This window comes from Populus euphratica, unplaced genomic scaffold (genome assembly GCF_000495115.2).
Source record: "Populus euphratica unplaced genomic scaffold, PopEup_1.0 scaffold52.1, whole genome shotgun sequence".
Classification (NCBI taxonomy): Eukaryota; Viridiplantae; Streptophyta; class Magnoliopsida; order Malpighiales; family Salicaceae; genus Populus; species Populus euphratica.
In genome coordinates this window covers 169,084-182,148 of record NW_011499933.1, presented here as the reverse complement: position 1 = coordinate 182,148, position 13,065 = coordinate 169,084, and the positions used below count along the sequence as shown (strand labels likewise).

The 13,065-nt window shown below is 28.1% G+C and overlaps 2 protein-coding genes across 2 annotated transcripts in view; both read right to left on the bottom strand.

Annotated features, from left to right (window-relative positions):
• Positions 1 to 1,816: 1,816 nt before the first annotated feature.
• LOC105136295 ((R,S)-reticuline 7-O-methyltransferase-like) lies at positions 1,817 to 3,264 on the bottom strand. The gene is given in 5 exon segments (XM_011041585.1): positions 1,817 to 2,054; positions 2,057 to 2,321; positions 2,403 to 2,950; positions 2,953 to 2,991; positions 3,099 to 3,264. Coding segments are annotated over 5 exon segments (1,050 nt in total). The 3' UTR covers positions 1,817 to 2,022.
• A 4,342-nt stretch (positions 3,265 to 7,606) lies between these two features.
• Positions 7,607 to 13,065, bottom strand: part of LOC105136294 ((R,S)-reticuline 7-O-methyltransferase-like) — a 6,263-nt gene continuing 804 nt past the window's right edge. Inside the window, exons 3-5 of the mRNA XM_011041583.1 lie at positions 11,387 to 11,682; positions 10,049 to 10,109; positions 7,607 to 7,926 (exon numbers count right to left, since the gene is read on the bottom strand). Coding sequence (XP_011039885.1) covers positions 7,630 to 7,926; positions 10,049 to 10,109; positions 11,387 to 11,682 — 654 coding nt within the window. The 3' untranslated portion in view covers positions 7,607 to 7,629. The remainder of the gene's footprint in view (positions 7,927 to 10,048; positions 10,110 to 11,386; positions 11,683 to 13,065) is intronic.

Here is a 13,065-nt window from a genome sequence, read left to right as displayed (position 1 = left end):
GGAAAGAACGCAAACACAAAAATAGATGTAAGAAATACACACACATATAACACACATACATGCTAAGCCCAGATAAAAAAAATATCCAACCCTAAGGACATTTATATTAGATCTTAGGCCCATCAAGATAATTCAGCAGGCCCACTTAATTACCAAGACAAAAAAGAGCCCAGGCCTAATTAACGGACTAGAAGTCTAGATTATCTTCTACCACCACTTTACTTGTTGCAAATGGGGCTGTCATCGCATGTTAAGTTTCTTATCAGAGTTCTTAAAACTAGTCAAGCCTAATTCATTGATTTGAAAAAATTAATGTTTTATTATCGTAAATTTAAATAATATAATCTTTTTTTTTATAGTTGAGGTTTATTTTATTATAAAAAGTTATATTGGGATATTTTTGATTATTCCTCTAGAGTTTTTAATTATATTTGTTTCATTCTTTGTTATTATGTAGAACACACTACGTTGTTTTTTTATTATGCTATTTGTGTCTTTTTAGGTTATTATAAAGATAAAAAGAGGTATTGTTATTTTGATCCAATAACTCATAAATTTTATATGTCTCGTCATGTTGTTTTTCTTGAGCATATATCTTTTTTTTTTTATTCTATCTAATACTCATAACTTGACTAGACCTGATATTATTCATATAGATTTTTTTTTAGAGGATTTTGATAATATATCATCACATGTTCCTAGTACCTCAGATACCCTTTCCATGTTCGACCAATTTATTTTCATCATCCTGTAAGTATTAATACTTTACTCTCTAGTAGATCTAAAACTCTATTTTCATTTATAGCTCCCTAAGCTTCGTTTGAGATTGTGGATCAACCTTTACGTCAATCCATACATATTTGTAAGTCCATAAAACTACTAGATTTTTTTTATTCTTTTTATTCTTCATCATTTATTTTCTTTTTAATTTCTATTCATTGTCTTTCCGAGCCCTCTTTATATAAAGAGGCTATTCTTAACCATTTTTTGCAGCAAGCTATGGATAAGAAAATTTCTACTTTACATAAGATAGATACTTGGAATTTGATTCTTCTAACTCTTGGTAAGAGTGTTGTTAGTTGTCGTTGGATGTATAAGATCAATACCAACTTGGATGGGTCTATTGAACGATACAAAGTTAAATTAGTTATAAAAGAATACTCTTAACAGTATAGTATAGATTATGAGCAGATATTTGCTCGTATTATAAAAATGACTACTATCCATACTTTTATTGTCGTAGCTTCGGTTCGTCAATAGCATATTTTATAACTTGATATTCAAAATGCTTTCTTGAATGAAGATCTACAAGAATAAGTTTATATGGTGCCTCCTCTTGGTTTTTCACATGACTTGGGCTTTTTTGGTATATTTTTTTATTGATTTAACTTCATTCTTTTTATAATGTTATTTTTTTATCTTAATTTTTTTATCCTAATCTCATTTTACAGGTAGTGGGTTAGTCAAGTTAACTCAGGTTAACTCAAATTTCGTTTTTGATATTTAATTTTTTTTTTAATTTTATCTTTTAACGTTAGATTATTGAACTTTGAGTTTGACTTGGATTGAGTTTGTTTTTGAATCATTTGAAAAATTAATCTGGTCAAATTTAAATGACTTGATTGGTCAATTCACAACCTAGATGATCAGCCAAACTCTTGATACCTATTTAATATTTTTTTTTAAATTATTCAAAAGTATATCTTTTTTTTTTTAATTTTTATAAACAATATTATTTTATCATTAAAAAATCAAATAGATGCGACTAAACTTATCCTACTAAACTTATACAACCCATTATCTTGAACCTTGGACCAGATCATGGAACCAATTTATCTAATAACTATGCCACCAACAACAGCAAAAAAACATACCATGAAGGGGAAAAAGAAAAAAACAATTCAGCTTTGGTCATGTGCAATTTCTGTGACCATAAATCACATATCACTCACCAAATTTTCTAAAAGCACGGACCTCGAAGTTTATTTAGTACAACATATGACCATAGAAATCACATTCATATTACTGCAGATAGGCCTCAATAATTGATGGAAAGCAGGAATATTGAAGATTTTGTAGCGAGGAAACCCTCCTTCCTCTAATAATTTCTTCCATTCAAGTTCAGTACTCTCTTTTCCACCTGTGCTGTGTGCAAACATCACTAGATCAGACACCATTCCCATATCACCAAATTGGCCATTTCCTTCTGGTTGCAGAACAATCTCCACTAAAATCAGCTTTCCTGTCTTCTCAGTCATTGCTGTCCGATAGTTTTTTAATATCTTTACACAACATTCATCTCCCCAATCATGCAATACCCACTGAATTAAGAGAATAAACAAGAACAAAGATGTTAGACAAGACAGCAACATGAAAATCGCAATAAAGGGACGCTTAAATACCTTCATAAAAATTGAATCAGCAACAGGTATGGCCTCAAAAAAATTGCCTCCAACATGTGACACCCCATTATATGCTGGTGCTGCGGCCACAACATGTGGTAATTCAAAGTTTATGCCTTTGATGTGAGGATAGGCTTTGACAATCTCAGCTAAATTTCCTCCTGTACCACCTCCAACATCCGCCAACGTCTCAACATCATCAAAACCACCTTTATAATGGGATACAACTGCCCTCATAATGATCTTTGCAGTGCATGCTAAGGCATCATTGAAAATCCTGTTGAATTCAGGATTTTGGGAGGCCAAGTCCCAAGTTTCACAACCATGAGCTTTCTTAAAAGCTATTCCACCATCCTTGACACATTGGCTGAGGTAATGCCATGGTGCTAGGTGCGATGGATAGTTTTGCATCAGAACCATTGCAGCAAGGCTTACCTCCGAGTCACGTAATAGCCATTTTGAATTGTCGGTTAGACGATAGAGAGTCTCTCCTCCATTAGATGGATTGTGTTGTGTGAAGACTCGTTTTCGGACCAGAAATCTCATGATCGAGCAAGGAAGGGAATGTCAACAGAAGGTGAGTCAATTCCTGAACCCCCCCTCAAAATAAATAAATAAATAAATAAATAAAATGAGATGGACGACTATATAGAATTATTCTGAGTATGGAAAAAACGAGTGGAAATTGTAAAGAACGTGAAGCTATCTGGTTCAAAGTGAGTGGACCATCAAGAGAATTTATGATGTCTACTATGCCTATCTCTATCGCACACTTCAATGCCATAGATTCTACAAAGCCAAACACGAGCTGCCATACTTCTACTTGGCCTCTCAGTAATGTCTCTTCGTCTATTGATCCCATTCTCTCTGTCAACACTGGTTAAAAATGTTGCTCTCCACAAAAAGCTTTGAGATGAGGGGAATATTTATAAGAAAAATGGCGAATCAAGTAAACATTAACTCACAAAACTTGGATAAAAATAAAATGAGAACTTTCAGAATTTGTTAGAAAAAATCATAAAAAAACCATTTAGACAAATACTGTAGTAATTCACAGTGTTTTGTGAGAAAAGCTACAACGCTTTTCCCATGTGATTTAGCTTTATTATAATTATAATTTTTAACCAACTCAATATTAAATTTTTTTTGACAAAGATAATTTTAGAATAAATTATATAGGAAAATACTATAGCAATTCACATTATTTTAAAGAAAAAATTTTAAAAGCTAAATTCTTAGTAAGCTTAATATTAAAAAAATATAATCAACAGAGACAATTTTAGAAAAAAAAAATAGGAAAAAAAAACCATGTTGGAAACATTATAGCAATTCATAGTGTTTTATGATGAAAGCTATAGTGCTTCCCCACATGATTTAGTTTTATTTGTAATAACTTGTAATTGTAATTCTTAACCAGCTCAATATTAAATAAAATAAAATTAACAAAGATAATTTTAAAAAAATCATAAGAAAAAAAATCATGTTGAGAGACATTCTAGCAATCCATATTATTTTGTGAGGAAAGCTACAATACTTTCCTACATGATTAAACTTTATTACAAAGTTAAATTCTAACTAACTTAATATTAAAAAAATAAAATTGACAAAGATAATTTTAAAAAAAATATTACAAAAAAAACACCAAAGAAACTGGGAAAAAACCATGTGGAAAAAAACACAATGGCAATTCACAGTAATTTGCGAGGAAAGTTATCGTACTTTTCTCACATATTGTAACTGTAATTTTTAACCAACTTAATATTAAAAAATAAAAGAAAAAAATAATTTCATAGAAAAAAAAACCATGCGGAGAAACACTGTAATAATCAACAATGTTTTTTTAAAAAATTACAAAACTAAATTCTCATTCAGCTCAATATTAAAAAAATAAAATTAACAAAAATAATTTTAAAAAATAAAAAAATAAAATATAAAAACCATGTAGAAAAACACCGTAGTAATCTACAATATTTTAAAGGAAAAAAATTACAAAGTGAATTTTTAACTGGTTCAATATTAATAAAGTAAAATTGACAAAGATAATTTTTTTTTAAAAAAAGAGGAAAAGTTGGAAAAAAAGGAAAGTAATTTTGGGAAAAAATAAAAAATAAACCAAAAAAAAGGTTGAAAGTTGAAGAAAAAGAAAACAATGAAAAAAAAGTAAAAAAACAAAGAGGAATGCATTGTGGATTACTGTTATAATTTACAATGCATTGGGCGTGAGTGAACAGTGAATCACCCACACCCGTTAGTTTATTACTTAAAAATGAATTGCGGGAGGCATTTAACAATGAATGATTTGAGTAAATATAATCTAAAAATTCTTGACACTACTAGAACATTTATAAATACAAAAGAAAACACTGATGAAATGTTTTCGTTGGTAAATTGTAGTGGATTTTACCAATGGAACTATTATCTCAGTATATACCATGGAAATTATAGGGGAAAATAAGAAATTAAAACAAAGCTAAAAAGCACGATGACATGTTATTTATGCTGACGGGATTACCGACGATATTAGTATTGTAAGTAAAATCTGTCTGTAAACTCGTTCGTAAGCTATTTACTTCTCTCTGATACTATTTATCATGTCAATTATAAAGGTAATCATTGATGAAAAATTCCATTAGTATTTTTCACAAAGCTCTAGAATTGTCCACTTCTCAATTATATAATTAATTATTGTTTTTTACAGACATAATCACCGACTAATTGAAAAGTTGTTGGTGTTACTTGGCAGGTTTCTGAAAATTTTAAATTAAATATTATAAACAGAATCACTGGTAGATTAAAAAGTTATCAGTAATATTCCGTAAGTATTAATATTTAATTATCCATCGGTAAAACTATCAGTAAAATGACCCAATCAACTTCTCTTTCTTTTTCTTTTTTTTTTCTCTTTTCCTCCACGCTTAGGTATGTCTCTTTTCTTCTTAGTCTTTTTTTTAATTAATGTACTTTATGAAATTTTCTTTTCCTCTTCTCAGCTTCACTCAAATCTACATTAAGATAAGATTTTTATTTTTCATTTTCTTATTTTTTTTTATGTGTTATATTTGTTATTTTATTTTATTTTTAAATTTTAATGTCCATAATAATTGTATGAATGTTGTTGTAGGATTTGTTTTTTCCTGATATGAGATCAATTCTTAATTGATTTATTTATAGGAGTTTTAAATTTTTAGCAAATGCAACTTCATTTTTCACATATGAAATTATTTTTAGTTGATTTATTTATTTGTTTTTGTTGATTAGTTTTTTTTGTTATTTATTTATTATAAATTTGTTTGAGTTGATTTTCTTCTTCTTTTTCCCAAGCAACTCAATTATGAGTATTATAGAGTGTTGATTTATATTAATTTAATTATTTCTTAGTTTTGTTAAATAGAGTTTTTTTTTTAAATATTTTTAAAAAATTACTTACGGAATTGCATATGGTATTTTTGTCGGTTATATGACAAGCTTCCTGAGAAAAATACTAACGAAATGAAATGGATAATTTTGTTTTAGCGCCCCTTTTCCATCAGTAATTCCATTAGTAATAATATATTTTTTTTATAACTGTTGGACTTATCGACTACAAACCAAAAATTACTAATGAAAGTTTCACTGATGGAGCAATTCTCTTTGTGATCCTGTCGATAAATTAATTGCTAATGAAATGATAGTACAAATATCGACAAAACATGATGTCAATAAATATAAGTATTTTGGTAGTGTGAAATGACCTTGTGTGCCTCTCCGACAATTGTTTAAAAGTTATAGTGTTCAATTTTGGTCTAATTAATGAATAAGTTCAATTCACATAATTATGTGACTCATTTTTATTGCTATTTGTTTAGCTATTTTAATTTTTTATGATTGAGAATTTTGCTTCGTTATTTTTTAATGTTTGTCTTGTATGGGTTAATCGCAGTCTTATGACTTGAGTCACTCGTTTTGAATATTAGCTCAATTTGAGTTCAATCTTTTTCTAAGTATTTGTTTTAACAAATTGGTTTTTTTTTTTAATTTTATCATTCAACGTTGGGAAATTATACTTTGAGATTCTTGATTTGTTCTATTTTCCTTTTTGTGGGGTTATTATGAGTAATGAGTTAGTTCTGTTAACCCATGTTAACTCATATTTTTTTTTTCAATATTTTATTTTGAAATTTGTTTTTCACTTTCATCCTTGGACATTAAATTATTGCCCCTTGAGCTTTACAATTTTTTCCGCTTTCCTTCATGTAGGGTTATCCCGGGTTTGGGTTAGTCAAGCTAACCAAGGTAGACTCATGGGTTTTTTGGCATTTTTTATTGATTTAACTTGGATATTTTTTTTAAATGTCATTTTTTTTTATTTTTTTATCTCGATCTCATTTCACATGCAGTGAGTTAGTCAAATTAACCTGAGTTAACTCAAGTTTTTTCTTTGACATTTATTTTTAATTTTTTTTTTAATTTTATCATTTAAGATTAGAATATTAGACTTTAATTTTAACTCGGATTGAGTTTGTTTTTAAACCATTTGAAAAATTGATCAAGTCAAACTTAGATGACTAGAAAGGTCAATCCACAACCTATGTGATGGGTCAAAATCTGGATGATACCAATTTAACATTTTTTTTAAATTATTCAAAAGTGCATCATTTTTGTATTTTAATTTTTTTCCTGAAATAATACTATTTTATTAAAAAATCAAATAGATGAGTAAACTTATCCAACCCATTATCTTGAACCTTGGACTAGAATATCATGGAACTAGTCTATCTAATAACTATGCCACCATCAACTGCAAATAAACATACCATGAAGAGGAAATGGAAAAAAAAAAAAAATTCAACTTTGGTCATGTGCAATTTTTGTGACCACAAATCACATATCACTCACGAAATTCTCTGAAAGCATGGACTTGAAGTTGTTAAATAATTAATTCAACCCAATAATTTAAGCTATTAGGTAAGGTTTCAAGATATAATTTATATTATTTTTTAACACATTATTTTAAGTGAAAGTTTTTTAGGTTTGAAACTTGCACAAGCTCATACTATTTTGTGCTTAATTTTTTATCAAATAAATGAGGATGATGAGATTTAAACTCATAACCACTTGGTTATTAAAACTCTGATACTATGCTAAAAAATCAATTCAAGCTATTAGATAAAATTTTAAGATATGATTTATATTATTCTCTAATAAAATTTATTTAGTATAACATATGACTATAGTAATCAAATTCATATTACTGCAGGCAGGCCTCAATAATTGACGGTAAAGCAGGAATATTGATGATTTTGTAGCGAGGAAACCCTCCTTCCTCTAATAATTTCTTCCATTCAAGTTCAGTCCTCTCTTTTCCACCTGTGCCGTGTGCAAACATCACTAGATCAGATACCATTCCCATATCACCAAATTGGCCATTTCCTTCTGGTTGCAGAACAATCTCCACTAAAATCAGCTTTCCTGTCTTCTCGGGCATTGCTTTCCGACAGTTTTTTAATATCTTTACACAACATTCGTCTCCCCAATCATGCAATACCTACTGAATTAAGAGAAGAAACAAGAAAAAAGATGTTAGACAAGACAGCAACATGAAAATTGCAATAAAGGGACGCTTAAAAATTGATCATTTATAAGAAAAATGGTGTATCAAGTAAACATTAACTCACAAAACTTGGACAAAAATAAAATGCGATAACTTTCAAATTTGTTTTTTCCTATTGCCGCTTTTAGGCAAGATTTTCAACTTCTGTGACCCACTAGTTTATTTGAAATCTGCTTTTAATTGTTATTAATCAGCGTCTACCAGATAGCAAATATTGAGTAGATTTGGACATGAGAGGGTTAAAAGCCGTATCAAACTTTTTATTGTTTTATTTGAAATCTGCTTTTAATTGTTATTAATCAACGTATACCAGATAGCAAATATTGAGTAGATTTGGACATGAGAGGATTAAAAGCCCTACCAAACATATCAAACATACTATAGAGATATATAATTAAATTACGGGAGTTAACAATGAATGATCGATTTGAGTTAATATAATCTGAAAATGTTTATGGCATTACCATAAAATTGATAAATATAAAATAAAAAACTAATAGAATGTTTTTATCAGTAAATTGTTGTGGATTTTACTGATGGAACTATTATCTAGGTATATACCAAGGGAATTACAAGAAAAAAGAAGGAATTAAAATAAAGTCAAGGGAATTACAAGGAAAAAGAAAGAATTAAAATAAAGTCAAGGGAATTACAAGGAAAAAGAAAGAATTAAAATAAAGTCAAGGGAATTACAAGGAAAAAGAAAGAATTAAAATAAAGTCAAGGGAATTACAAGGAAAAAGAAAGAATTAAAATAAAGTCAGAAAAACACGATAACATGTTATTTATTCTAACAAGATTATCGAAGATATTAATACTCTAAGTAAAATCCGTTCATAAACTCATCAATAAACTATTCACTTCTCTTTTATACTATTCATTATATCAATTATAAAGGTAATCATTGTCGGAAAATTCCATCAATATTTTTTACAAAGCTCTAGAATTGTTCACTTTTTAATTGGACTATTAATTATTATTTTTTATAGATAAAATCACCAAATGATTGAAAAGTCGTCAATGTTATTTGACAGGTTTCTGAATATTTTTTTATTAAATCAAAATTGTTAATTAAATATTATCAATGGAATCATTAACGGATTGAAAAGTTATTAATACTATTTGGCAATTTATCAAAATTTAAATTGAATTTTTTTAATGGTTAAAATATTAATATTTACTTATCTATTGGTAACATCGTTAGTAAAATGTCCCAATAAAAAAGACTAGAATCCCTCTTTTCACAATAAACAATCCTATTCTTTTTTCTTTTCTTCTTCGTCCCTTTATGTAAAAAAATCAACTTCCCTTTCTTTCTTTCTTTTTTCTTGTCCTCCACACTCATCTATATCTCTTTTCTTCTTTTCTCTTCTTAGTCTTTTTTTAATTAATATAATTTATGAATTTATTTTTTTGTTTTCTCTTCTCAACTTCACTCAAATCTACATTAAGGTAAGATTTTTATTTTTCATTTTTTTAATGTTTTTTTGCATTATATTTGTTATTTTATTTTTAAATTTTAATGTTCATAATATTTGTATGAATGTTGTTGTAAGATTTTTTTTCTCATATGAGATCAATTCTTAATTAATTTATTTATAGGATTTTTAAATTTTTAGCAATCACAACTTCATTTTTTTCATATGACATTATTTTTAGTTGATTTATTGATTTGTTGTTGCTGATTACTTTTTTGTGTTATTTATTTATTGTAAATTTATTTGAGTTAATTTTCTTCTTTTTTCCCAAGCAACTCAATTCTGAGTATTAAGGAGTGTTGATTTATATTAATTTAATTATTTTTTGTTTTAGTTAAATAGATTTTTTTTAAAAAAATATTTTAAATTTATATTAATTTAATTATTTTTTATTTTAGTTAAATAGATTTTTTTTTTTAAAATATTTTTTAAAAAATCATTGACGGAATTGCATATGATATTTTTATCGTTTATATGACAAGCTTCCCGAGGACAACACTAACGAAATGAAGTGGGTAAATTCTTTTTTAGCTCCCCTTTCCCATCAATAATAATTTTTTCATTACCAATGGACTTACCAATGACAGTCCAAAAATTATCAATGAGAGTTTCATCGATGAAGCAATTCCATTTGTGATCCTGTCGGTAAATTAATTGTTGATGAAATGATAGTACAACTACCAATAAAAAAAAATTCTATAGGTAAATATAAAAATTCTAGTAGTGTGAAGTGACCTTGTTTGCCTCTCTGACAATTGTTTAATAAACATAGTTTTCAATTTTGGTTTAATAAATGAATAAGTTCAATTCGCATGATTATGTGATCTATTTTGATTGTTATTTATTCAGTTGTTTTTTTTTTCATGATTGAGAATTTCACCTTGTTATTTTTTCATGTCTGCCTTGTATGGGTTAATTGCAGTCTTGTGACTTGAGTTATTGGTTTTGAATATTTGCCTGGCTTGAATTCAATCTTTTTCAAGGTTTTTTTTTATAAATTGTTTTTTTTCAATTTTATCATTCTCTTTTTTTTTTGGGTTATGCCGATCTCATGTATCAGGTAGTGAGTTAATCATGTTAACCTGTGTTGACTCATATTTTTTTCTTAATATTTTATTTTGAAATTGATTTTTTTTATTTTAATCATTTGACATTAAATTATTGTTCCTTGAGCTTTGTAACTTTTTATGTTTTCTTTCATGCAGGGTTATCCCGGGTTTGAGTTAGTCAAGTTAACCCAAATAGACTCGGGGTTTTTTTGGCATTTTTTTTATTAATTTAACTTCGATATGTTTTTTCAATGTCATTTTTTTATTTTTTTTATCCCGATCTCATTTCATATGTAGCTGGTTAATCAAGTTAATCAGGTTAACTCAAGTTTTTTCTGATATTTATTTTGAAAATAATTTTTTTTTTTTAATTTTAGATTAGATTATTTAACTTTGAGTTTGACTCAGATTGAGTTTGTTTTGTTTTTGAACCATTTGAAAAATTAATTTAGTCAAACTTAGATGATCTGAGGGGTTAATTCACAACCTACGTCATGTGTCAAAGTCTGGATGATATCAATTTAATATTTTTTTAAATTATTCCAAAGTACATCATTTTTGTTTTTTAATTTTTTTACAAAAGAATACTGTTTTATTAAAAAATCAAATAGACACAAGTAAACTTATCCAACCCATTATCTTGAACCTTGGACCAGAATATCATGGAACCAGTCTATGTAATAACCATGCGACCAACAACAGCAAAGAAACTTACCGTGAAGGGGAAAAAGAAAAAAACAATTCAGCTTTGGTCATGTATAATTTTTGTGACCGTAAAGCACGTATCCCTCGCCAAGTTTTCTAAAAGCACGAACCTTGAAGTTTATTCGGTACAACATATGACCATAGAAATCAAATTTATATTACTGTAGATAGGTCTCAATAATTGATGGTAAAGCAGGAATATTGATGATTTTGTAGCGAGGAAACCCCCCTTCCTCTAATAATTTCTTCCATTCAAGTTCAGTACTCTCTTTTCCACCTGTGCTGTGTGCAAACATCACTAGATCAGACACCATTCCCATATCACGAAATTGGTCATTTCCTTCTGGTTGCAGAACAATCTCCACTAAAATCAGCTTTCCTGTCTTCTCAGGCATTGCTTTCCGAGAATTTTTAAGTATCTTTACACAATATTCATCTCCCCAATCATGCAATACCCACTGAAATAAGAGAATAAACAAGACAAAAGATGTTAGACAAGACAGCAACATGAAAATTGCAATAAAGGGACACTTAATTACCCTCATAAAAATTGAATCAGCATTAGGTATGGACTCTGATAAGTGCAAAATATATGTATGTTTTTACTCATTCTAGACCATGTTTTTTAATGTATTTTGAGCTTATGTGAGTTTATTGAAAGTTATTTTTATAAGTTTGACATATCCAAGAAACTTTGTAAATTAATTGTTAAAGATAACAAATTCTGCATTTTATGTCTTGGATCTAGTTTCTTGCGAGAGGTTTTTCGCCAAGTTAGGGTTTCGGAATGAGAATACACGCTTAATCTAAATCAAAGTGCACATGTGAAGCTTTCTAGGGAGGTATTATGGTAAAAAAATCCAATCTCATTTGGATATTGAATAAGACCTGCAAACTTAGACTAAAGTCCTTCTTGCTGCAAGATTTTCTATTTTCATATTAGATATTCAAATGAGAATATCTTAAGTTTTTGATATCAAAATTAGACGATTCAAAAACCTAAATTCATCTACACATCCAAAAATAAAACTTTCATGAAAGACTCTAAGTCATATAAAATCATTTTGAAAGACAGAATCTAAACGTAATTTGATTGGTTAAAATGAATATTTTGATCTGATTCAAAAACTAATAGTGCCGAGCACCTTAATACAACTGAGAGTCTGACATAAAAAAGGTGAGCCTTAGGATTCAAGAAAGGTGCAAATTAATCCTTTAACATGTCATAAATAAAAGAATAGAGCTAGAATAATAGGATATTGTATGAAACCAAGTCAGAATTAAAATTTAAATTGTGATAGAATTGGTATTACAGCAGAAACATGGTAGTAGCAAAATCAATTTTCAACAAAAATTTTTACAGGATAATCCAATCTTAGAGACCAGATAAAGAATAAATAAATTTAATATCATTAGAACTTCTAATTAGACTAAGAATCATGAAGAAATTTGGTAACTAAGGAAAAGAATAAATATAATAAAACATAGGTGAAGCAAAGTTGAAATATATTACTTTTTGTTTTTTAATTTTTATCTAAAACAATACTAATTTATAAAAACAAACACGTGTAAACTTATCCAACCCATTATCATAAACCTTGGACCAAATCATGGGACTAGTCTCTCTTATAACTATGCCACAGACAACAGCAAAGAAACATACCATGAAGGAAAAAAAGAAAAAAAAAATTCAACTTTGGTCATGTACAATTTCTGTGGCCATTAAGCACACAACACTCGCTAAATTTTCTGAAAGCGCGGACCTTAAAGTTTATTTAGCACAACATATGACCATAGAAATCAAATTCATATTACTGCTGATAGGCCTCAATAATTGATGG